Below are 27,077 nucleotides of genomic sequence, written 5' to 3'. Positions count from 1 at the left end.
GTGTAACATGAACATTACAGTACTCGCATGGAGATAGACCAAATTATTTATTTATAGACTATTGGTGGAAATCTATTACTTTACATGAACCTCATTGCATTGAAATAAGTATTATGTTACATAGGATGATAATTTGGAAGAGAAAAGTTGAAAATATTGTCATGGTTCTCTGGATGCTGACTTATTTATACCTGAAATTGTTTAATGAAAAATAACTAAATAGAAATCAAGGCTCAACTTGAATATTGTTGATTTATCTGTTTATTCCCATCTATCCAGTAACACTCTGAAGAGATAGAGGTTAATACCCAGTACCACACTCATGTCAGGGTTGTATTTACCCAAGAGCATTTTAATGCTAGCTATGCTTATCTCCAAAATATTATAACACCTGAGTAATTATACATAGTAGATTTTCCAAAAATAATGCCTAAAAGCACACACATCCATAACCAGGGGGCATGTGACTGTACATTTTTTATTAGTTTATTTTTAAATTTGTAATCTGTTGCATTAAGCTGAAATGTTCAAATTAAAGTAAAGAATCTCATACTGAATACAGAGAGGAGGTGATAAAGTAAGCTAAAGTAGTTTACCACTCTCCATCTGTTGTTACAGCACCGCAATTAAACAATTTGCTTCCATAACCACCTGCGTTATATGGCCTCTGTGCTGCTGTGTTTTTCACAGCCAAACCACAGTGATCAGGTAGCCGTGTGCAGAAAGTTAAACAGCATTCCTCAGAGTTTAATTTCTCACTTCACTTCCTGCTCGAGTCCACGTCTTGCTCAAGCTTTATGATGCAGTAATGTGATCGGATTAATGTGTAGCCAGCAGAATTGCTTTCATCCSTAAATGTCCCATTTTAATGCTTTTGCCTTACAGCAGTCGCCCTCTGCCAGGTGTGTTCCTTTTATTTGTACAAGAGGGAGCGTGGAACAAGCTGGTGCTCAGTGAAGTTGGTTTAATTACTTTACAAGTACCTGAAAGCACTAACAGTTTATTTAAAGATAAAGACCTGTTAGAACATTACTATTTTCATGAACAGAGTTGTCACTGTTTAAATGAGCCTGATATGYTCATKTAGACAGACTGGTAACTTTATTTGTGTATTTGTATGGTTGGTAATAATGTGTTGCTTTTACACTACGCAAGTATTGCTTTTTTTTCTGTTGGTGAAAATGCCTAAAATAAATTCATCAATTCAAATACTACATATATTTCTTTGTTTATTAAACGTGGCTGAATAAAACATGCAGATATTTGTCCCATAAAGTTTATCTATTTATTCTCAWTGTCTGCATGCTGTGAGCGCCTGTAAGCAAAAGTCAAACTTGTTGTTTGTGCACACAGTCTTTGCCAGAAAAGCTGATTTTGATTCTCGTTACCTTTKGGAAAATACCTTCTTGGTTAAGTGAACATACATTTAATTATTAATCTTGCAGGGTTCTGAATAATTGTGAGCCTATGAGTTGTGTTCCAGTTCCCATATCCATATTAAACAGGGTGACATTAAAGTTTAAGAGCCTTAATGACTCCACCTTGACAAATTAAGTTTTATTTCAGCTAGCCTACTTGAAACTAACTTTGACAGGAAACTCCAGCTTTATTGGTTAATAATCATTAGGAGAGTCATTACTGTGTATATCAGAAGTACCCCACGAACATAAGTGTTACTTTAGCCAAGCAGATGTGCTGCTGCACTGAAAGTGTGCATGTGAAGCTCCTGCTTACAGTTCTGCAATCAGCTTACTATAAGTGCCAGGCATGCTTCAAGTTTAGAGATGATGTCACAATCTCACTTCCTGATTTAAGTTTGCATGATGTCTGAAATSCTAATAACAGCTTGTTTAATACCAGAGCTATGAGTATACTAACTCTGCTTCTTTTGCACTTCCCTTTTCAGTTCCACTAATCATCACCATGTTTGTCTTAACTGCTACCTTGGAAAAAAATACACATATATATTATTTTGTGCACTGAACGACCGAGCTTCTGTCATAAACAGAACTGGATTTACCAGAGATTATACATGAGTGAAATAAACAGTTCTCATGGGAGAAAACAAACATAAAGCCACAAAGAACTGAAAGCTGGAGTCGCTGTGTGATTGCTGGGCAGCGCAACTAATATGCCTCACCGCTAAAATATTTATCAGGCCTAGTCCAGCTGGAGTCAGATAGTCGATATCAAAGTGTCAGTAATGACGTTGGCTGGAGCTCTTTGGTGATGAGCTTCATCAGTATTTAATCTTTGTTTCCACKGACTTTATCAGCACAAAGTAAGTCAGATTGGGCGGTTTGGTGCATTTGATAACTTAGGCATCTCCAATGGGGGAATTTAATATCAAAGTACTTTCTAGCATGCATTAAATGTTGATAGAGTAGATTTATTTCCAATCAAATTATTTTTATTTCTAAACTTAAAGGGAGCAATGGGCAGCAATGTGGCAATGTTTGAGAAAGCCAAACTGTGCCTGAAATGGGAACTTGATAGGTAATATTTCAGCTTTATGATCAGTCAGACTGACTGATTTCAGTAAATATTAAAAGGCTTGATTGAATACTAATGCACAGCACATTTTTTAGATTTAGATTGTCAATAATATATTGAGAAACATGCATTTTCAGTTCTCTGGTTCACAATTAGAGGCTGCTTTGTGTTGCTGTCAAAACCTGTTGCCATGCGGGTAAATTGTCAAGCTGAAAGTATTTGAGGGCCACAAATGTTCACTTTTTTGTGATTTAAATTTAAAGAGCATTGTTTTGTTTTTTTCCCTGCCTCAAAAATTAACTAAACATGCAGAATTTTAGTCAAGCAAACCAAACAGGCAGATTTTTGTCTCAGTGAATCTAAAACATTAAAGTTTTTTTTTGCAAATCTGCATTATTAAAATAAAGGCATGCAACTTTGAAGGTTGACTCGTTTTCATTTTCTTTGTCTAGTGAAATGTTTTGGTCTGTTTTTAGTGAGAAGAATGTGATATGGGTTCCTCGCTCTTTGAAAATGGCTGCTGTGTTAGACTTTTGTTAGACTCAGAATTAGCCATCCAAATAAAAGTGTGTCAATATGACTGAGAATCCTGCATTAAGAGGACTGAATGAAAAAATGCAGGGCGTGTCGCTGCACGTGTTTCAAACCATGACTGAGAATCTACTGCAACAAAAAGCGAGACAACAAAAGCAAAAGAGCTGAGGCAAGTCATGCCCTAATTTCCCTCTTATATTCTACCTAACAACCACAGCAAGACCCCCAACCCCCACTGTGATGCAATTTATATATCTCTGAAAAGAACAAAAGAATGAATATAAACTCATTCTCTTCATCCAGATCTGGGCACRTCTGGAGCAAAACTGCAGGCAAAATGATGAATATGTGCAAAAAGCCAAAAGGTGGATGTTATTCTCCATTGTGACACGTTCAGTTTTCGGATTTAGGGACACCACAGCTCAATTTTCTGCCCCCATTCTTTTCATTGCTTCGCTCAGATCCACAACCTAGATAGCTCCGCTCAGATCTCCTCCATAAGCAGCATGAATGACAACAACACCCTCTCTTCTTCTTTCCTTTCCCAGAGACACTTTTTCTTCCTTAGCCCAGCGGCACATACTCCGCCTTTGCTCCGAACATTTTAAAAGGAGGTTCACTCAAGCTCTGCTAGAGAATTAGTTATGGTGTTTTAGTGTTTGTGTGTCTATGACCCTCATTTATCAGTCTAGTTGACAGCTGAGCCACTGAATGACTGCCATTGCCTTTCCTACAACTCACTAACAACAGCATGAGTGGCTACAGATATGTAAAGACAGAGTTACAGAAAAAAAGCAAAGAATCAGAGAGACTTGCAGAACAGCGGTGTGTTTCAGGGAATTTCCACCACTCTTTCCCTAGGACTTTTACACGCAAGGCCTCAGTTATCCAGCAGCTTGTTAGTGAAGTTGTTATGAGCACTTTAAGGTTCTATTTGATGTCAAAGTAATTGCTTCAAAGCAGAACCACTATCAAGATGATGATGATGGGTGGGAAGATGTTCTTAAACCAGTGCCAAAGCACACAGCACATGCCTGGGCAAAGCATGGGCTTTATAGGATCAAGCCCCACGTCAGGTCAGTCTTACTGTGGAAGGCTGTTGTCTCAAAATGTTCAGCCTGTACAATCTCTTTTCCCCATGAGTAAATATAATCCAAAATGTAATTTTTTTATTAGTTGTGTTGTTCAAAATAAACAGGTGAAAGGCAATGACTTCAAGCTTTTGGCATCTATGCATCTTGACCACTTCAAGCACTATTTGTTGGTGCAATGAACTTCTGACAAATATATGTTAGCATGGAGAAACACTGCTGTTTTTCTTTGCACTTATCCTCATGACTAAACGCAGTAAAACCTGCATTCCTATAAACACATTTCTGCCAGTATTTGACATAAAAATTTAGATTTTTATATAAAACAAATGCTTAAAAAATCCACATTTCAGTCAGAATAGGTTATTTTGCAAGATAAAAAGTAAATTTCAAGAATGCTGTTAATATCAATATATTAACAACAAAAATCTTTCATGAAGGAAAAGTAGTCTGAGAGATGCTTTCTGACAGACTGAAAACATGCCAACCTTACATAAAACTCAGTATCTTGTTTCCAGCAAGGCACCAGAATGTCAGGCTGGTAATTAGGGTTTATTTGGCCGATTAAGTCGTGTCATGTTAGAGGTGGAGTAGTGAACTACACATGTTTACAGCCTCCATAATGACAGGCTGTGTCTGCCTTAAAATGACAATGTCAGCACACAGACATGCAAGTACATATTAATACAAAGGTCTTTTATACATGTAGAAATTTCTGTTATTTACATTTTTGTATGTTTAGAAATTATTTAATCAAGAGAAGCCTTGTAGCTTGAGTTTGTGTGCTGACAACTTCTGACATGCTACTCTCTGTAGCTGCAACAGTAAGGCAACCAGTTCAACCCACAGAAACAGGATGGAGCTGCTATGAACTTGCTATGCAGTGGATGAATGTGTGAAATTGTGCTGCATTCAGAAAGTCACACTTATGAGTAATGACTTGTCAAAACTGCATTTTATAGAAGTTTCATATGTTTCTCACTATATTTGACACTTATCTGCAAACATCTTTGGTAACAAAAACCCAAGAGGCAGCACCATCGCCGTAAAAGCGTAGCTTTTACTGGTCTTTTTAACTACATTATTTTTCTCTCTTCTAGAAAGAAGTTTACTTTGTAATTTCCTCTAGAGGTTCAAGTCTATAAAAAATGTAATAATATACTTCTATGGTTTCTGCTCCAATTCAAAATATCTACAACAGCAGTTTGTCCTTACAAAATGTTGTGTCCTTAACTAAAATCAAGCTACAGGCAGAAACAACTGAATATAAAGCAGAAGTACTATGTTTCATGGTAACAGAAAGCCGGTTTCACTTTTTCAATGTTTAATTCAGAATAAAAACACAAGCGAAAGCCTGTGAAACAGTGAAACAGTCCTTCACTATTTAAACGTTAAGGACTTTCTATATGCTCAGTGGCAGAGGAGGTGGAGGTGTAAGAAATCAAAGACCTCAAGAAATCAGATCATCCTTTGTGAGGTCGAGCCCTCTGGTACAAAACAAGTATGGTTTTTAAAAGCTGCAAACTAAACTGAGCAGATTGGTAGACAGAGCATTCATGCTACTTTAACAAAGCATGGCACAGATGTTGCTGCTATAACTGGGGTTAAAAGTTCAAGTTGCACATAAAGAAAGAAAGATAGAGGCAAGATTTCCATTTAGTGGATCTCAACTATAGCATTGTTTACAAGTCTTACAAGTCCAAGACTCCAATCACTGAAAAAGGCCTTCTGTAGTCTGATGCACACCTCGTTGCTGAGCTACAGTTGGTTCATGAGACTCAAGTCCCAAATTTTGAGTTTAAGTCAAGAACTTAGTCTTGGAATCTAAGCTGAATATGAAGTTGTTTGGAATTTTTGCAACTTAAAAATGACTTAAGTCTGAGAATTTTTATGTTACTTTATTTAATGAGGAAGCAACTACTGAGATCTAAAATCCAGATCACAATTTTAAAAGTGATCTGGACAAAAAGATATATAGTTATGTTGGCTGTGCAGTGMATGGTGTTGGGCTAGTCCCTTCTGAGTCTAAGACTCTAGACTCAGATTCTTTCTGGTGCAAAGCGACTTACCATTACTCCAGTTGTTTCTTTAATTAAATTAACAGGAGAAAAGTAATGTGAACTTGAAGATATATCATGAACCACTTACAAGGTCAAAATGTCATCTGAGTGTCAAATTATTTTTGCTGTGCAAGCAGGAATTTTGGAAACTTCATTTCCACCCCAGGACTTTCTCTAATGAACTTTATGAGTTTTGCCAACAGTTCTCTGGCAACATATTGCATGAGAAAACAGTCCCTGGTTCCAGTCTCTCATTATCCTCACAGTCTTTCAAAAAAAATTCACTGTAAAGTAAATCCAGCTGACTTAAAGCAAACAGATGAGTAACAATAATTGGCATAAAACAGAGAACATAACATTTGTAATGTGATTTTAAATGTGATTTCCTGACACTAGTGATATTCTAGGATTTGGTCGCTCAGAAAAAACAAGGCCTTCACAATAAACCAAAGGATTACTTTTTTTCATATTATTTATTWAAGTAGCTTTYAAAACTGAGAATATRCTGYGATTCTGGGGAAGGCTAACTGTTGCTAAAGCATTGTTTAAAATCAAATAGTGCAAACAAGGAGGCAGTAAAGCACTAGCTGCTAGTTGTATTAACCTCATAAAGCTAGTAGCAGCAGCAGTTCTGTGTGGGAACGATCTGTCCTGGAGGCACAATCCATGCTGTTAGCTCATTTTCTTAAGTGCTAAAAGAATATGATGTAAAGAGAATCCATCCATCCATCCATTTTCTGTACACCCTCGTCCCTAGTGGGGTCGGGAGGGGTGCTGGTGCCCATCTCCAGCGAACATTTGGGGCGAGAGGCGGGGTCACCCTGGACAGGTCGCCATTKTAGTGGAATTAGATAAACTGAAAGTAGATCCTGTAAACTGTGACTCTGAAAAAGGCACAGTAAAGGGCATTAAAAGCAAAACACAGAAAACACTAAATGATCAATATGTTATTATTAGATAATGAATTGACGACAGCAGTGCATAGTAAAGAAAGTATTCAYATTAATAGAGATAATGTTTTTACAAAGTAATTAGTGTAAAGTATTATATTAATATATTTTTATACAACACATCGTGTTAAATAAAAATAAAAGCCGTGACTGAATTTCAGGCTCACAATTCAAATATGGGACATTTGTATTTATTCAAATACATTTTTCCAGAGTGAAAGAACTRTTTTATCTTCAGTTCTTTCTCATCAGTCACTGAGTTATCAACTTATAAACAAACATCAAAACAAGCGCAGCAGAAATTTAAAAATCATGCTGGRATTTTCCTGAAAATTAAAACATGTGAAGTTTTTGTAAATGATATTCAACRTTATTTCCGCAATCAGCTTTAATCAGCACAAAGCGGACAGCACAGCCGTCAGCATACCAACATAAATGCCAGCACTCATCAGTGCGGATGAAAGCAAACACTCTCCCTGAATGCCCCGWAATAATACAATCCGATAGGGACAAACGTGCTGACAGCTTGAGAGCACACTATGCACTGTACAGTCAAATCAGCCTGATCTCAACTGTTCCTGTTATGTCCTTCATCAGTAACACATACAGGAACAAACTCATTGGCACAATTGATGTGTTGATCTGTAAAAACCCTAGAAATCTGCTTTATGGCTTAAGTAGCATGATATAACTTTGAAAAARTATAAAGTTTGAACTGTTAATGTAGGTATGTGCATAGTCAATTGGGAGAAAAAATCTCAAAGCCTATARTAAGAGAACTGAGCAAAAACTGACATAGTGGCATCACCAAGTTTTATATCAGCCAGGAAATGTAATCAAAGTGGTAAATGGTTACTTGGATCTGATGCAAAGACAAATCCTTTTCTATGTTAGCATCAGAAATGTAAGCATAAAAACCTTGTCAAAAACAGTTATGAAGTTAGATGTTGCACATGTGGCACGGACAGACATGGTGTCCATCACTTTTATTAAGCCAACACTGTTTTAAAACGATTATAAGATACAGGCGGGATAATTGTTAAGCAGCAAACTGCAGGCTAGCTATGTGAGCAGATAGCCTGACTAATTAACCGTTTAACTAGCTTTTTTTACCTGTGTTACTAAAAGTATAATGGCAAAAGGCTATAATATACAAGCAGGTATCTAAATCAAATGAAATCAGATTCACATTGCGGTTTTAGTAGGACACTCAAAGATGCTTTACATGAAATCAGTCATTTCCATTCGCACATACATTCACACACTGATGATTGGGTAATGAGCTCAGGTGACCAGCAGTTCCACCGGGTGTTAGCTAATTGCTGCTGGATAGTCTGAAGGAGTTAAGTGGGGGACGTGTGGGGCAGAAGTTTGGAAACTGCAGCACCAATGAGGCATTGTGCATCAAAGGTGGAGCTAGGTCCACCTAGACGTTTTGTACAACTTAATGGTTGCCATGGGAGATTAAAGGATTTCTCAAATATGCATGAAAGAATCAAGAAGTTTTTGATGAGGGGATRACATTACAACATGATGCAAAGCTCAAAAATGTGAATTTTACGTAATATTGTCCCTTTAACTAAAAGCAAGTATGTTACTCATTGTTTTATATTTCAGTATACATTACAAGTAATTACCATGGAAATCTCTTATCAGCCTGTAGCTGGCTCTAACTTTATGCTATGTTATATGAGCAGATAAAGTGCTGGGATTAACAGTGCCAAATGTCGTTTTCTTCATTTTTAAAGCAATTCTATGCTTTTTTTMTTCTTCTAATTGATGTTCTCCTATTAAAGACTGGATTAATACACTGCAAAATAAATAAATATCTCAAGGATTTTTACCACAGTTACAGGAGACTCAAGCATGTTTGTTTATAAATCACTTACACGCTGTCAGGCACCTTATGGAGATGAACTTTTGTTTGTTTCTTTGTTTTAAATCAGCTGTTTCCATCAGTCCCGTTCAAATTGCACACATACACCTGTCCAGCTTTACTTACATTTCAGAGCCTGGATCAGCGCTTTGCCGTCTTTAATCAGCTCCTTGATGAACTTGTTGGTTTTGTCCAGCTCCAGTTCGTGGGACTTGAGCCTGTCCCTGAACTGCGGGCTGTCCAGGTAGCAGTCACTAAACTCCAGAGCGGGTAGTCCCATCTTCTACTAATCCACGAACACCAAAGAAACAAAAAAAAAAACAACAACTCGGAACCAGCGGAGAAAAGAGGAAAAAGATGTGGAGCAGGAGGGTGGGAGCTAATACTACTACTTCTACTGCCTCCGCAATGATGGAAAATACAATTGCAACATGTACAACAGCAGTTCCAGGAAACTGTCCCTACATAACCCTATTTATTTTCAATTGTACGCACCAGCAGGAGTTCCCTTATTTCTCCAACAAAATTAAAATAAAATAAAAAATAAAGGAGCTTGGTGCGCTGAAACGCAAAGGTATCCACAGTCTCAGGTAAAACTGGTGCTACATTCCTCTCGACCAGGACRTTTCGGATTTAAAAAAGCTTCCGAGGAGGGATGGAGGGAGAGAAAAAAACAAAGCTCAGCTCCAGCTCCCCGSAGCTCCTACCGTGGAGCTATACGTTCTCTGCTGGGCGGCTTTAAAACAAGCCCGTTCAGAATCAGCACATCYCCGCAGACGACCAGAAACCTACTCCAACAAGGATAATCGCGACTGACGTCCATTCTGACCAATGGGACGCATGGAATGGAGAGCGTCACCAATGGGGCGGGCGCACGTGGGACACTCCAGAGCTCAGATAAAAAAAATTACAAAGAGCACTCACTCTGATCAAGTTTTCGGATACGGTTTTATGAGCGATTGTGCTGTACACCATTCTTTTGATAAAAGAAAACTACTTTTCAGACTTTTCCACTAAGGCAGTTCATTGCTGAACTTATTGTAGATGGTGCGTTATGCCTAAAGAACAATCATGGGTGGTTGGTTTAATTCTTTAGTTATTGTAAACTATAGTTTCATAAAGATATTAAACAATAACAATAATCTGTGTGCACATGCCACTGGTGACATCACATAAGACATAAAACGTGGTTGTTTTGAGTAATTTGTTTTTGTTTTATTTTTCACTTGTTTACTTCAATGCTAAGACAAAAAAATAGCAAAGAGGACTCAGTCGAGTAATGTTTCTAGATACGATTTTATACGACAGATATTTTATTGCGTATAACTCACATACTCACTTTACACCTCCAGATCAGCATGTCATGGTTTCTCCATCGTTCAGCTTTTTTATTTAGCTAAAATAATAGAAAAACAAGTTTCTATGCACATATGCCTCTCATCACATGACATATTACATAAAGCAACAAATCAAAGTGCTTTATGCAGGTGCATCTTTGATTTGTTTTCTTCCTATTTTCTTGTTGGCACAGACCATCATGGATTTGGTGTCAAATGACGGCTTAAACACCAGAGTTGCAGCTGAAAACTGTTCAAATACAACTTGAGCAATAAATCTGTCAAAATGTTGTTGTCCACTACAACATTTACAAAAGCGGCTTTAATAAAGCCAACTGTAATATTCTTGCACGAATCAATTCATCATGACCCAGTATATTACTCTTTTATTGCCACTGTATAYTTATTCACAGAATGGTCATTTTAATAATGTGGACTATTTTAGTTTCAACTGCTCCAATGAGCTGAATRGGAACCCAAAACAGTTCAAATATTTACCCCCAAAAAGCAAGACATRCATTAATGTAGAAGACACATAAAGGAAATATGTTTTCATAAATATATACACATATATTTGAGCTGGTTTGTTTCAATTTACATATGATGATTAAAAATTGTGAAGARATTCCCAACACACTTAGATTAGAAGGATTTTGGTTGTGAAAGGGCAGGTTATAGCTAATTTAATCTGATAGAACATCCTCTTAAGTATAGGCGATCTTTGCTTTTAGCGGGACCGGAGCTAACTGTAGCTTTTGGCAAAATACTCCAATGATTTGCCAAAGCGGAGAAGACGCTGATGTCATTTCAAAGGAAACAGGGAATTTCTCTGCCTGATGGTTCTAAATGCATCACTTCTATCGCCCTCTGTTGGTAGAAGGTAGCACTACAATTTATATCTAAGAGATGATCTAAAACAGTTCAGTTTCTTTTTTTATCATTGTTATAGTGATAAAATAATAAAATATTATTTTGTTAAAATTCTAATTAGAGGACAGTTTTTTTTAATCATTATGAAATATCCATAACGGACTCTTTGCAGCAGATGGTTTCAAGTCTCCAAAAGCAACAAAACTCCTTTACAAAATCAAAAATATGACACTGAAAACAGACAAAACAGTTGGGTATTTTAAGTATTAATTTGCAGTTCAAAGCCACCTGGTCTAAATATGTGTTGTTTGAACTAAGAATATATCATTGTTGATATTATTTCTATAAAAACTAAATCCACACTTTAACCCAAAAAGAAAAAAAAGTTTTTCTGGCAATAGCTCAGAGCCACACTCAGGACACAAAACCTTCTATAAACACACCCAGGATTTTAGACATCATAATTAATMTATCATGCATATTTTTGGACATTGGGAGGAAGCCAGGGTACCAGGCAAAAATGCACTTGAACATGGACAACATGCCAATTTAAGCCTAGGATCTTTTTGTTCTGAACCAATAATACCAACATCACATAATTCAAAAACAGAAGTGAACAACATGTTCCTACAAACAGAGAACACATAGACTAGTGGTCAACCTTCCCAGTGTTGCTTCCTAGCAAAATGACTTTGAGAGAGCATAAGCAACCGATATGAGAAGTCACAAAAGAACCCAGAAAAGCATCTAAAGCGCTSCAGGCTTCACTTTCCTCAGATAAAGTCAGCAAAGGAGAGTGCGGCAAAATTTCTCCATTTGTTGCCAGGTTTGTTAGGTAAAATACATAATATTCATATTTGCTTCAGTAAACAAGAATCAAAGGAAATCTTTTGTTCAGGGAACCAGAAAATCACTTCAGTTAAAAAATGTGTGACTATTTAGTTGACTAAAAACAGTTGAAAAGCAGGTTTTGCAGAATGTTAAAACATATCTATAGTGCTATCAAAAAAAWTGACAGCATTATATTGRTCATTCATTTCTTGCTTGTCTCATCATGTTTCAGATGGTCAAACCATTTTTTATAATCAAACAAAGATCACCAGAGAATATATATAAAAATCTCATTGCCTCTAACCTAGTTACTGGTTATGCTTACTAGAGGTGGCAACAACTGCAATATAATTACATAGGGATCAAATTGTATGACTTATATAGTCATCTTATAACAAGATGACTATATAAGGCCAACTGCCTTGCACTTCACAAGCTTCACAAGTTTGGATTCCCTTTTTTAATGTCTTGCACACATGTCACTGACACATGCAGCTTGTTTATGCTTCATGTGTTAAAACAGTTCAGATTTAGAAGCAAGACTTCCTTCCCCAAAATCTGAGAGCATTGGCGTCTGGTTGCTCACTCATTTCTCCATCTGCCTCAGTCTGCTCGACAGTTCACCCACACTCAGGAAGTGGTCTGTTATTTGTATATGTTTTAAAATGCAGGAGGCAGATTCTAAAACCGGATTTACCCGGTTTGCAATCAGGTACAATACATGCAAACTATATTTAGATTTGGCAGCTGCTGGTCTGAGTCTCTGATAACACAAGAAAAATGAACTTTAAGTCTGAGGTTTTGTCATTCAACACAGGTTTGGTCTTTGATGTATTGCAAGAACTGAAACTTTTTTTTTTTTTGCCTTTTCTTTTAGCTGTCGAGTTATAAAATGAAATTCTATGTACAAACAGGGCTCACAATGCTTAGATGTACAACATAATTAATATGTGGATGATGTCAGGTTCTTCATTTGATTCATCTCAAAATATGTCCAAGACACACTGAGGTCAGGGACATTAATATATCTTCACAACATAAATAAAAATCCTAATCAGCATAATACCATATGTAACCCTCTCCTTATGTTTTATGGCCATCAAGATGAAGCTAACTAAATATTCAAGGCCTCTTGTAACTTTTTCTGTCAGTAGCTCCGGTAAGTTTTTATCTCGACTAATAAAATAGRCTGAAACAAATTGACTCATGGTCTATTTCTTATTTTTATTTTGCAAGTGAAGTTCCTCYTTGAACATGCTAAAGATTTTAAYATGCTTAAATCCACATATCAAAATTATATTCCTATAATATTAAATATATGTATTCTGTAGGGAATACGTTTTCTCTTTCTTTTTTTGTAGACACCAAACACAAAAACCTCAGATTCTGAATTTGAAAACTTTAAGTCATCTCAATTTCTCTTCCTTCTTCATTAAAAGCACCTCACAAAAGACCTTGACATTTATTCACCTTATAGCCACAGACATGTTGGGACTTTACATAAACTATCACATGGTCAGGTGGAAGGAAAATAAAGCATGTCTTCGATTTTTTTTTTTGTCTTTTCTTGCAAATAAAAACAGAAGAGGTTTAAATGCATTTGCATTACTCAGACCTTTTTACTCTGATTACTTTTATTTTCAGTTTGYCACAAACCATCTAGGAAACAACACAAACATGTGGAAGAAGACTCAGTTCAGAATTTGTTTGTCCTATCTGAAAAACACGATTTCCCTTCTGACATACAAGACTACTGGTAAGGCTGTGTCATCATTTAATCCTTAACTTGCTAAACTTTACAACCTTTCTTGTCATTAAACTTTATACTCTATGAGAGGAAAAGGCCGCTTTCTAAGTCAGGTTTCACTTTCAACTGKRCTATRATTTGCCTTCAGCTGTTTAGTTTTTGTCTCTTTAAATAAATCAAAAAGAAATWGCTGCAAATTTTGTTTTGATTGATACTTGTTTCTCTGATAATTTTATGYAGATCCTTACAGAAAAATGCAATCTTAGAAGAGACAGTTTCATACGGTGTATCTAGCGCTGAATTATTGTAATTAATTATAAAAGTGTATTGACGTATTGTCACAAATAAATGTTGGAGGTTTATACATTTATGTTAATTTACTACATACAATCCTTGACTGATTCTTTTTTTTTAATACACCTGTTTGGGAAATACATTAAAGTGGMAAATAATGTTGCACTTGCCTTAATGTTTATGTTAAAATCTCTAAATATGTGAGAATTACAAAAAAAAAAGCGTGATAAAAACTATTTAGTAGCTCAAGTTTGTTATTTAAATTTTACATTTTCAAACATTGTATTGACAATACTGAATTGTCTAATTCAGGTTTTTAAAGATTTTCATTTGTAATAAAGTGAACCTGTTCTGCCACCTGCTGGTTCAAAAACGTAACATGTGCACATCCACACAGGAAGTAATGTGATAACTAGTATTATCTCTTTTGGATGAAGTAACTTCCGTGAGTCTGCTCTTCTAGCAATCTAGCAGTTTCTGACATTGGTTATAGGAAAATTTGCACCAGTTCTCACTTTAAATATTAATATTTTTTTAAATAGGAAATTTTTTTTTTTTTTTTTTTTTACTGAAACACTCTCAAAGTTTGCAGTCATATCCTTACTATCACAACTTTTTTCTTTATTTTTTACTGAAGCTGTCGATCACAAAAATCCACCCAGCTGACAAAGAGCACAACTGGAAGTGGGCCCCCAAAGTCAGGTTCTGCCAAAGGCCCTGAACAAAACTGGGTCAATACTGTAAAAAGATATTTTCCTGGTATGACACAAGATTGTCATCATTGCTGTTTCTTCTTTTAATCCCCTCTTATTTAAAACAAAATTTAAAATGCATAAATTTGAGAGGCAAAGTGCCAAAGTGATTAAATSCATAATGTCTGCAGGCATGTGAAGTAGATTATTACCTTGTGTGGCCTAAGGGCCCAATCCTATAGGAGAAGGTAGAAGGTAACTGCAGTCATCTCTTTTATTTTATATAAATGTTTATAGTTGCATTAGTCTCAGGCATTAGTGCTCATATAGTTAGAAAGCTCTGTTATTTTCCAGACTTTGGCTCAGTACTGTGTCCTGGATGCCTGTGTCTCTCTTTCTCAGCCCCTGTCTGTAGTCTGAGAGGATCATTTTAGTTCTGACGCTGGCTTGTTAAAATGAGTCTTCTTGACGCTGTTGGAGRGGCGGCGATATTAGTGAGAAGAGGACTGAGAACAAATTACAAACATATATAAAAAACAGACATTTCTCAAGTGCAAGGAAGGATGAAACTTGTTTCAACCAAAAAACAAGAGAAAGAAAGGAGGACATGTTGGTACTCATGTGACTTTCCCACAGGTAAGTGACAGATGACTATTACAGAGTGARAATGTGAATAGAAATAGAGCTTTGGATTGCCAAACTTTTTATCTACTGATGTCTGCGTGGACTCTGTCACCCAGGTCAAAATAAAGCTGGATGTCTAAGCAAAAAGTAACTTAGTGTTTCTAGTTCTTGAAGGCATTTCACCTCTTGTTCCTCAGGTCCAGCAGGCTGATGTGGAGATAAGGCACTGACACTTCTCAAACAACTAAACCCAGATGAAGTCTCCTCTTCTTTTAGTTTTTGGGACTTAGTCAACCATTTTAACAAATTAGATCTTAGATTAGATTAGATATTAGATCTTTACCAACTACAGGATAAAAGAAAAAAAAATATTAAGTACTTTACAGTAAATTAGAAAACAGAAACAAGATATTTCTGAGCATAGATGCACACATTAATATTTACAGAATTTCTTTAGTTTGAGAGAAATGTTTTTGTAATACTTTGTAATTTCTCTTCAAATTCTGGCTTCATGTAAAGGACTCAAGAGTCAGGAAAAATGTAACTACAAGAGCTTAGCCATATTATAGGTTAGCAAAATTCACTATAATTGATAAATCTCACAGTATATGAGGAACAGGTTTTGTGATTTACTAAAATTATTTATCGAGTTCTGATTTTTACATCATGAGAACCTGGTATTTTAACAGCCGTGTGCGTATTTTTGAGAGCCATTGTAGAAGTTTAGAACCTGCTTCTTYGAATGATTAAAGGCTGAACGAGACAACATCTGGTTCCATAAACAGCTTTTTGAACTTTCCTCCACTTTAAGCCAAACATCTTTACACCACTTGAAGCCAAAACCCCCCTGACCTCATCAACATGCACGCAGGTTGAAGCTCTCCTCCCACACGTCGGCACCCTGACTGGGTCATCGGTTGGACTTTTGACGTCATCTCCAGCTGCTACTTTGTCCAAAGGTCCTGGTCTGGCAGCACTTATGTTAAATACCCCGTGTTGATGCGCCTCAGGTCTTGTTCCTGGGAAAACCTCCTGGGTGAAGGGGTAGGCTTCACATTCTTTTTGTGGCTCTGGCCTCTCATTCTTTCTTCTTTCCCTGCTCCCCTGCTTTCCTTTCTTCCAAGACATTCTTCTAAATGTGGAGTGTCTTGGCTCTGACAAAGCAATATGTCTACTTACAAATTGTAAGAAAGAACCAGAGTTGTTGCAGTAACACTGCCAGACTGGATCCACAACCATGTTTTTTTTTAGTTCTTACAGGACAAAGTTCTTGATAGTTGCTGCGCTGGGATCTTTGTTCTCCAGGATAAATAAAAAGAAAGTGAGCTCCATTTGTATTTGGCGTACGCATTTGCACTGGATAAACTCTTGAGGAAAAGATATGGTAAGACAAGAAACCGTGGTCTTTAAACCGGATAAAGAATGTAGGGTGTTCTAGCAACATCCATGCAAAAATCTGGATTAGTAAGACATCTGGTCTGTTTGAGCTTTTTATCCTTCATTTTTTATTACTTTGAATGTTATTAAAATGTATTCTTRATTTAGTTTAAATATTTTGGATTATTTACAGTTCATTTTTACATTGCTTTTTTTGTTTCTTTGTTTTTTGTTATTAACTTTTTAAGTTAGACAGGAAGAACTGTGGGTCCATTTTCTAGAAGCATAGGTACTGGTATAGGACCAGCAGGCACTGGGTTGGGGCSTATTGTGTTTTACTAGAGCAGGAGAGGCAGCAGGAAACAATGAAACGTTTGGTCTTTATTATTTGCTTGGAAATGGAAAAATAAACCCTAAAATGCAACCTACAAGTTTTGGACATTGGACTTCTTTTGCCCGCATACAAAACATCACCTCAGTGCAGTAGTGGCTTATGCATTGAACTTKTAYAKGATATTTGKTTTGACAAATAAYCCCCCCTACATGGTCCAWTATTTATCACTAGTACAATTTGTAACATTTCCAGCGAGGAGTAAAGTTTTTTAATGTCATATCATTTCACAATCGCTTGCTTGTGATAGAAAATTCTGATCCAAATCCCTAATCAAGAAGCCTAACAAATAAATAATAAATRTATTTATATAAAAATATTTTATTTATGTATTTAAAAGTATTTATTTACACAAACACATACATAAAAGGACCACCTCGGCAGCTGCTCCTCCAAAGTACAGGGGATGAAGAGGATCCTTGTCCATCCCATTGGTCTTCAAGTTGATGCAGAGGTTATTGTCTCTGCATCACTGCACCAGACGTTCCATCTCCTCTCTGTATGTGGACTCATTGTTTGTGATGTGTCCCACTACTGCTGTGTCGTCTGCAAACTTCATGATATAACAGCTGGAGTGTCTTGCTAAGCAGCCATACGTCAGCAGATCGAAGAGAAGGGCGCTCAGGATGCAGCCCTGCGGAGAGCTAATGCTGAGAGTGATAGGGGACGAGACGGTGTTGTGGCCAGCAGACAGTCTGAGGTCTGTTGGTCATGGCAGTTCAGTATCCTGTTCCCCAGTGTGGGACTCAGTCCAAGAGAGAAGAGCTTCTGCACCAGGGTCTGTGGGATGAAGGTGTTGAAGGCTGAGGAGAAATCCAGAAAGAGCAGACAAATGACAGAATTTCTGCTCTCCAGGTGGGTGAGGGCTGTGTGGACCACTGATGAGATGGTCAGCAGTGGAGCAGTTCTTCCTGTAGGGGTACTGATGACGGTCCAAAGTGACATTGATAGAGTCTTTGATGGGGGCATTGACTAGCCTCTCGAAGCACTCCATGACCACAGATGTTTAAGGCCTGAATGAGGCCAGCGCCTCATGAATGAGGCCAGCGCCTCATTCATGCCTGTGACGCGCTGGGAGACAAGGACAACAGTGGTGGTCTTTAAACAGGAGAGGACTGTGCCAGTGACAGTGAGGTGTTAAAGATGACTGCCAACACCTCAGACAGCTGATGTGCACAGCACGACAAACAGTACTCACCCTGGGATGTTGTCGGGGCYTTACGGGGGTTGATTCCCTGAAGGGTCTTCCTCACATCTGCTGTGGTCTCACAGAGGGACGTGTCACCGATGGGTGTAGAAGTTTGGTGCTGGGGGGGGTTTAGTATCCTCAAAGCAGTGGGCTGTGGGGGCGCAGGGGTTGGGCAAGGCCCACATATGGAGGCCTTGGTCCTCAACGTGGCCGTCGCAGGTTCGATTCCCGACCTGGCGACCCTTGCCACATGTCTTCCCCTTCTCTCATTTCCCACTTTCCTGTCAATTAACTATCAAATGGGGGCCACTAGAGCCAAAAAAACCTTTAAAAAAAAAGGATCCTCAAAGCGGACGTAGAACTTATTGAGTGCATCTGGCAGTGAGTGGTCCCTTGGGCACTGTGCATYCCTGATGTTGTAGTCTGTATTGCACTTGATGCCCTTCCACATATGTCTTGGTGGTGAAGTGACCTTGAATTTTCTGGGTGTATGGGCTTTGGCCCTCACAATGTCCACAGTCAGTTCTTTCCTTGGAGTGCTGATGTAGCAACTCCAGCTTTCAGCAGAGGTCTCACTTCAACGTCCAGCCAGGGTTTCTGGTTTGGAGAACAGATATCTGGCCTGGTGGTGGTGACATCATCAACACGATTAGAGACAAAACACAGAACAGAGGAGGTGTATTCCTCCAGGTTCACCTCTCCCTCATATGAAGATCTGTCAATGCGCACTGAAAACAGTCCTGGCCACACAGTGACAGTCTTTTTTGTGGGTCTAATCCGTCTCGTCAGCGGACGATATGCTTTCGCCAACAAGGTTTAGATGTGACCAGAGAACAAGATGGGGCTGAGGAAGAGTTCTGTACTCACCGTTAACGTTAGTACAGTCCAGACTGTTGTCTCCCGGCGTGGGAAACGTGGCATGCTGGTAGAAACTGGGCAGAGTGTTCGCCAGTTTCACGCGATTAAAGTTCCCCGCAACCACGTAAAACGCATCCGGATGCCTTATTTTGCAGTGAGCTGTGATGTACAGCTCCTTCGATGCGTCATTAGCATTAGGATGTAAACACAGCAGTAAACTCCMGTGGCAGATAGTAGGGCCAACATTTCACTGTCCTACGTTTTATCGCCTCGGAGCAGCAGCTATTCACCAGTCCACAGTTCGTACACCAACTTCCATTCACGTACAGAGACCGCTGGTCGCATCCGCTCCGACTAACTGAAGACCGTTGGACGTGTGATGGCGCTTTGCATTATTTATCAGTTTGTTGACGTTTAGATCCTCAGGTTGTGGGGGGAGTGAGGAGATGTTAACGGTTGTCTACGTCGCCCATGTCAGAAATGGCCATATCGCCATAGCAACAAGTGTTGTTTATTCTTGTTTGGTTTTGTTTGGCATTTGAAAATTATTCTGAAATAAATGTTTGGTCTGAGAACGTGCCATGTTCCTGCATAGCCTCGCCTGAATCTAGTTTGGATCCTTATACTTAGCAGAACAAAAGTAGGGGAGAAAAAGAGCAGAGGGGGGTTCTGATTTTCGGCAGGAGAGAAAGGAGAGCATTCCGAGTAATCACAGCACACATGGCGGGGTGCTGTCCTTCCTTCCTTAATTCATGCTTCGAGCGAACTCCTCCACGTCCCGAGCAGAGTGGTGGCGAGCAGGTTGATCGTCCTCTGTCTTTRCAACAGAACCAGGAACTTGAATCGCTTCCGGAGAGACGCACGAGAGTCAAGTTCTACTGTCAGAATGGAGGATATCACCTGAAGATCGCTCAGGATGGAGCGGTGTCTGGCGTGAGGGAGGAAGATGACCAATACAGTGAGAAAAACGCATTTATTCTTTGTTATTTAAGCTGCGGTTCAGAGTTAGTCATCAGATATTTAAACATACGTTAAACATGACAAACGTTTATTTGCTTTGTTTTAAATCTTTATATTTTCTGAATTTTATTGTTTCCAAATGAGATGCATTGGTGGACAAATTAAAATTAAGTAGGCTTGGAAAAAAAGAAAGATAACACTTTAATTAAAGGGGTGTGCACAAGACTGACATGACTGTAATAAACGTGGCATAACAGGATCAATTGGATGAAGAAAGTTAAGACCAACAAGTGACACAGTAATTTAATATTAACACATAGAGCTACATGGTTTTCTTAAAGTTTGATAATTTGCATATTTATGTTAGATTATGATTTACTGGTTAATGTAAAGTTGTCATAACAAAGCCATTTTCTTGTTTTGATTAATGTCAAGTTGCCATGACAAAAACGTTTTTGTCGTGKTTWATGTCAAGTTGTCATAACAAAGACTTTTTTTTCTTGATTAATGTTGTCATGACAAAAACGTTTTTGTCTTGGTTAATGTCAAGTTGTCATAGCAGACATTTTAAACAATGTCAAATAAAGTATCTGAAAGATATGGCAAGCCACCTGCAAGCTCCTGAAAGTAGCCTTAATGTTTTGGAAAATAAATTCAAATAAAATTATCTGTGAATTTAGGAAAATAATTCTGAAAGTCTCATTAAGTAATCCATCTGTTCATAAAAGTTGCCTCTAGTCTTGTAAAAGAAGCTAACAAGTTTTGTGAAAGTTATCTGGAAAGTTACCAATGGAAATAGTGTGTATGTTCAATAAAATAGACTGCATGTTTTGTAAAAATAACTTCCAGAAAGTAACCAGAGGGTAGACTGTAGGTTTGTGACAGAAGCTTGGATGACTTTTGCAGTAATACGTAAGCTAAAGGAGAGTAACCTGTAAATTCTATCATTACACCATCAAGGTAACTTGAAGGCTCCAGCAAAGTGCATAATTTAGTAAAGTAAAATGGAAGTTTAGTGAAAATAACTTATGACAAACATTCAGCYCATTTTGGAAAAGTAACCTATAAATTACATTAAAATAATTTACAAATTCAGCTAATGCAACCAATAGGTTTTAAAAAGCAACCTGCAAGTTCCAGAGAACAGCCTGTAAGTTTAATAATAAAATAGCCTTTAAGTGTTGTGATCGTATTCTAATCTTAAGAAATTGTAAATCATGACAAAGTAACATTTCACCATCAGAAAGACTCTACAAGTAAATTCTAATTTTCAGAGAAGTAACGTGTGCATTCCCCAAAAGTRTAATATAAGTACCATAAAGGTCTCAGTAAAGTATCGATAATGTTCAATAAAATCCACCTGCAACTTCCAAGAAAGCAACCTATAAAAGTAAGCTTTAAGTTTGAGGACGAAAACTTGGAAACTACTTCAAAGCATGCCGAATGTTTTGTGAAACTAGCRTCGAAGCTCCAAGGAAGTATCAAGTTTTCAAAGACAGTAACTGTTACAAGTTTTATAAAAGTTATGAAAAATGACTTATAAACTATGGAACGTAACATTTATATTCCAGGGAAGTAATCTGTAGTATTTGTGGCCACTGGGGAACGTAATTTCTTGTGCAAGCTTTTTAGAATACATTTCTGGTAAAAGCTGCTTTATAGTAATTTGGGATTTTTATCACAACTCCTTACCCTTTGAACACATTTGTATGGGGGGGGGCTTTTTTTTTTTGTGTTACATTAAGTAGGTATGTTCTCAAATTTAGCCTCGGAAAGGAAACAAAAAGTCACACAGAAATGTGATGCTGATTGTGTTGCAGTAATCATGAAGCCGAAGGCGGTGGCTATAGGAGTTATTATCATCCAAGGGGAGCAGTCGGAAAAGTACCTGTCTATGAACGATAAGGGAGAACTCTCCGGAAAAGTGAGTTTTGGATTTTCTAGTGTACACTTGTCAGAATCCGTTTAAACTAAGTTTTTTAAAACTGTATTTAAAGTGTAAATGATTTTTATCTAATATACATAAGATTGAAAAGAAATTGTCTTATTTTATTAATCCGTACAATCATTGAGATGAATTTACTTAGAACCCTTGAATCAAATAGTCTGACTGCTGCTGTTTGCACATTCTTTTTTTCTCAGGAAACCTTGAATGATGAGTGTAACTTCTTGGAACATGTTGAACCAAACGGCTACACCACATTTCGCTCCCAGAAATATAGCTGGTATGTTGGTTTGAAGTCGAATGGCGCAGCTATGAAGGGACCAGAAACCAACCAGGGTATGAAGAACGTTTTATTCCTGCCGAGGCAAGCAGCCTGAGCTAAAGTGAATAAAAACCCTGGAAAAACGCAGAAAGGATCTTAGCTCACATAATTTTCATGAATGTTATGCTGGACAAACTATTGTAAAGGTTACTTTGAAAGAGTTCATGAGATAACAACCCTAAAGTTTTTTGCCCACTACAGCTGATTGAAAATATATTTATTAAACTTGGACTTATTTTATTGTCGTTGCACAAAAACACAACAGTGTTGGCAACAAAATGTCATTGCTTGGTCACAGGGAAAAAAATGTAGCTTATATGCATAATTATAAGCTAACAAAAAAAAAAAAAACTCCCTACTCGTACAAAGCCTCCCTTCTCACTAACAGGCTCCAGTGCATGTCTCTGCTCCAAAATGAGCATTCACTGTGAGCCATAGTTTGAAGCTGAGAGAAAGAAATGTACAGCTTGGTCACAAAATAACTTTAAAGTTGATCATGTCTGGAACAAACAGCATAAACTGAACACTGAGCAACATGGTGTTAAGACCTGCAGCTCAGGGGATGATTGTTTTGTAGTTAATCTAAATTGGGGTGAAGTTGAGGTTCTCATTTTTTAATGAATGATCTCTATTCCTGGAACCACTTTTACATGTGGTACAGAGCCACTCGTGGCAACAACAAACCATATATGTTGCTGTATTGAATGTAAGCTCTTTGAATCTGGTCAGTTGAAGAAGTTTCTCTGAAAACCTGTTTGCATTTCACAATATGTTGTAACTTTGTGCTGGCTTGATGATTAGTGTATTTATATGTGGTTTTACCAGTAATCAAATATTATTTTACTCAACATTGTAACAAATATTTTCAATATATAATGTGATGGGAAAGTAAATTTTATATATATATATATTTTTTTTTTTTATTGTAAAAGTATGATCTGGATGAAATGGCTTGTAATTGCAGTCAAGTTACCTTGACTGTGAACAGGCAGAACTGTGAACATGAATAACACCTGGGTTGTTTTGATGACTCTTTTGAAAGGTGATTAAAACTGTTTCTCGCTCTGTCAGCAAAATCTCTGTTGCACTTCTTGAAGTTTTGTTGTTCAACATTAAAAACAGTTAAAAAGAAAAATAAATCAACTATCTTGTGTCATGTGGTTCTTAGCTAAAACACGTTTTTCCAACCATCTTGTGTTATGTAGTGTTTAAAGGACATAAATCATCATTTTTGCACCTTTTTTCACCCTTTTTGCTGGTTTCAGGCTTGTAGCATACTGCAATCAGTCATTTTCAGGGACTGGAATTAAGAAATATGTTTAAAAATAAAATGTGGAAAAATAAAATATGTTTTATTACAACCTGACTGGATTAGACTGGATTAATAGAAGGTAATACCATACATAAAAAGAAGAAACTGCTGAAAAAGAAAGCATTTTTAACATGAGAAAATGTATGCTCACAAGCAACAATCTTAGTGTTTGACTTCCCTCAGCTTTAAATTGTTCCTTCCCTTAAATCTAAAAGTCAACTTGTGACATAATCCTGGGGCAAAAGTGTTTCCACCAGAATGTTTTCAGTGGGTGAAAACATTCTGGTGGAATTTTTTCACCAGAATGTGAAAACATTCTGGCGTTTTCACATTCCTAATGTGTTCATTTCCATAGGGTTCACCCAATTTTCTTGCATAGAAGATCTTTGCAACCAAAGCAGTCACTCTGTTCTATTCTGTGTTTCTGTGATATGCTTAATAAGATTGGTTTTAATCAAGAAACACTCCATGTTCAATGTGCAACYGTGGTACTACAGACAAAACAGATTCAAACGTTTTCTAGGGACTTTGTTGCTGTTTTTAAGAGGTTTGGCTATAATTCAATAAGGTTTAACTTTTTCAATATCCGTAGGGGTTTTTTTTTGCTAAATATTATAATTTTATCCAGTTTGGCACAAAATTTTTATGTCTTTAAATTTTGCATTTTTTCAACTGTTATCTGYAATTTTTTTTATCTCATCTCACAAGGTAGTGTAATTTTTAGCAACTCATTTAAGAAGAGTATTACTGTTTTGATAATAATTAAACAAATATTTGTTTGGCCACAAGATGGCAGCATTGATGTTGTTTCTAAAGACTTTGTTTCCAGTTGAAGGGAGGTACAAGTTGCTACACTGAGTTTAGAAATGATTGTTTATACATATGAATTTGATGGAAAATAACAAATAAAAAAATGTAACAAATGAATAATACTTATAAAAATTAGCTGCTGTCAAGTTTTTTTTTATCCCAGCTGTAAATTTAATGGCAATGAAAAGCAGTCCAATGAAGGCAATTTCTTCTACATGCTCTGATTTGAGCTCACTCCCACTGCTGAAATGTTCACCATGAAACCATGACAGCAAAGTGAACAAAACGACCTCCATTCACCCCGATCMAATGTTTTCACCACAACATTTTTTGGAAGTGGAGGCATTCTTCATCTAATCCGTTCTTAATGTGTAACGACTGAAACAGAACATGGCCTGAAGAGACTTCTTTGGAGGCCACCCTGCCAGGAAAAATTTCCGGGAGGAAACGTTCTCTGGAACATGGTTTAAAATGTTTGGGATGGCTGCAGCTGATCTTCCGACAAGTTTCAAATTATTGTGGGAATCAAACTGAGATCTCGGACACATACCAGAAGGATTACCTATTCAAATACAACAGTTTGACATTGTAGTTTTACATTTAGTCCTCAAATTTATTCTGAGCACAACACTTGGTCAAAATTATAAAATTAGTTTGTTTTTATTAGTTCAATAAGGCTTAAAAATTCTGACAAATGCGAGAGCTTCTAAACTTCAATTTAAGAGTAATAATTCACCTCAAAACAAGCTGGTAATTTCATTGTGCCAATTGAGAAAAGGGTTTGTTTGACAGCCCTCATTGGGCTTACAAATACAAAGCACAACAGGAAAGCTCAAGGAGCTTAGTCAAGRACTAACAAMGGAGCGATTTAGTAAAGTCATATGGTTTCCTCTGGGAGCTATTTTTAAACCGGAAGGAAGTGTTGTAGTCAGATGACACAAAGACTAAGCAGTCTGAACACAATGACTGATGTGTTCAGATGAGTAAAGGTAAGTAAAGTCAACACTGAGAATACTGTACCAACTGTACCAACTGCTGAGTTTGTTTATGGTCAGTACTGAGGCAGAAAGTAGAGGGAATCAGCACTACTGATGGGAAATGTAGGATTTCCTTCATATTACAACCTCTATTTCCTCTATTCGTGTAGCGTTGCTCTCGATTGATATTAACTGAAACATCATTCATTGTAGACTGCATTCCAGAGGTTCTTTACTTTATTAAGTTTCTGCTATGTAATGCTTTATGCTTCTTTTCTAATATGTTTTCATCATGTAAACTACTTTGAATTGCCTTGTTGSTATACAAATAAACTTGCTTCSTCTTTCCTACTATCAGCCAGAAAATGAAATGAAACCTATAGCTGAGTGATGAAGCAGAACAAGGACACCAAATTCAGATCTGATCCTGGTTCTTCCATAGACAAAGCCAGTGAAAGCTTTAAAAATGCCACATTCAAAGCTAAATCCTGCATCATTTCACAACCTGTAGAATTTATTTAGTGTTGCTGTGATCAGATCAGACTATTTACAACCAGCAACATGAGCTGTCATAAATGTGGATTCTTGACTTTTACATACTGGAATTCTAAAGGACTAATAGCTGATCTAAAAGCTAATACTAGAAACAGTACAGTATTTTATTCTTAGCTCTGTTTTTATATTTGCCTATCACTTTGTTGCTGCTACTGCTGAATCTTCCCACTGAGGAAATCACAATAAAGATGATTTCTCTTCTATTCTAACAACGAGTCTGATAATCTAACAGCTACTGAGAGCAAAAATATTGTACATAAAACTACTGGATAGCATGAGAAGAGCTAAGTCCAAAGTGGACTTTTGCTGCCTTAAAATACTTCAACCTCTAACATTTTATGGCGATTCAGGTTGTTTTATGTATAATGGTGGGTTATTTACAGATTATCTATGCAACTGTTTCCATGAGAAATAGATACAGTGCACCATAAATTATTTTCCTGTAAGTAACTTCATGAAAATGGAACATGTAAAGGTTTTCCAGGCAGATAAGGTTGCGTAAAAACAAACAAACAAAAAAAACATTGTGGTAATTCTATATTACAGAGATAGATTCACAAAGATACTCTTACATTTTCCATTTCCAGCATTTGTTTCACACAGGAATATCTTAGAGGTGGATCACATCCAATCTCATAATCTTCTGTATAAATTATTGGCCTAACAAATAATAAAATATATCACACTGACTTAATTTTTTTACACTTCATTTTGATTTTGGTAAACCATAATTACTTTATTTGTATGTTTATATTTACAATCCCAGTAGTGTAAAAACTTAAAATTGAGAATTCTTGAGATCACAGGAAAATGTAAAATTATAAATTATGGGTTATATCATCATATCAGAAACAGTTTTAAGATAAAATGTTCAGTTTAACCTTAAATCTCCATGTCTTGCTACCCCCACTCCTGCATTTTCAAACAGAAGTGTTACATAGATGTTTAGGAGGCTAAAACAAGAACGCGACCTGTCTGAACT

At 37.0% G+C, this 27,077-nt stretch overlaps 2 protein-coding genes and 1 long non-coding RNA gene across 4 annotated transcripts in view; 1 reads left to right on the top strand and 2 right to left on the bottom strand.

Annotated features, from left to right (window-relative positions):
- LOC103475368 (rho GTPase-activating protein 26) overlaps positions 1-9,796 on the bottom strand; it is a 64,331-nt gene extending 54,535 nt beyond the window's left edge. The window contains exons 1-2 of one of the 2 annotated variants that reach the window (XM_008426938.2): positions 9,500-9,796; positions 9,131-9,290 (exon numbers count right to left, since the gene is read on the bottom strand). In XM_008426938.2, coding sequence (XP_008425160.1) covers positions 9,131-9,284 — 154 coding nt within the window. In that variant the 5' untranslated portion in view covers positions 9,285-9,290; positions 9,500-9,796. Of the gene's footprint in view, positions 1-9,130 lie in introns of both variants that reach the window. The other variant, XM_008426937.2, reaches the window with a different exon arrangement.
- Positions 9,797-17,470: 7,674 nt separating this feature from the next.
- On the bottom strand, positions 17,471-18,612 carry LOC103475367 (uncharacterized). The gene is made up of 2 exons (XR_535325.2): positions 18,366-18,612; positions 17,471-18,238 (listed from the first exon to the last, which is right to left on the bottom strand). It is a non-coding gene; the product is annotated as an uncharacterized LOC103475367 (long non-coding RNA).
- A 1,140-nt stretch (positions 18,613-19,752) lies between these two features.
- LOC103475366 (fibroblast growth factor 1) lies at positions 19,753-22,532 on the top strand. The gene is made up of 3 exons (XM_008426936.2): positions 19,753-20,172; positions 21,995-22,098; positions 22,317-22,532. The coding sequence occupies exons 1-3, from the start codon at positions 19,935-19,937 to the stop codon at positions 22,494-22,496; spliced, it is 522 nt and encodes a 173-aa protein (XP_008425158.1). The 5' UTR covers positions 19,753-19,934; the 3' UTR covers positions 22,497-22,532.
- Positions 22,533-27,077: the final 4,545 nt, after the last annotated feature.

This window comes from Poecilia reticulata, linkage group LG14, assembly GCF_000633615.1.
Source record: "Poecilia reticulata strain Guanapo linkage group LG14, Guppy_female_1.0+MT, whole genome shotgun sequence".
NCBI classification, from domain to species: Eukaryota; Metazoa; Chordata; class Actinopteri; order Cyprinodontiformes; family Poeciliidae; genus Poecilia; species Poecilia reticulata.
The sequence above is the reverse complement of the archived record's forward strand: the minus strand, read 5'-3'. Positions and strand labels throughout refer to the sequence as shown.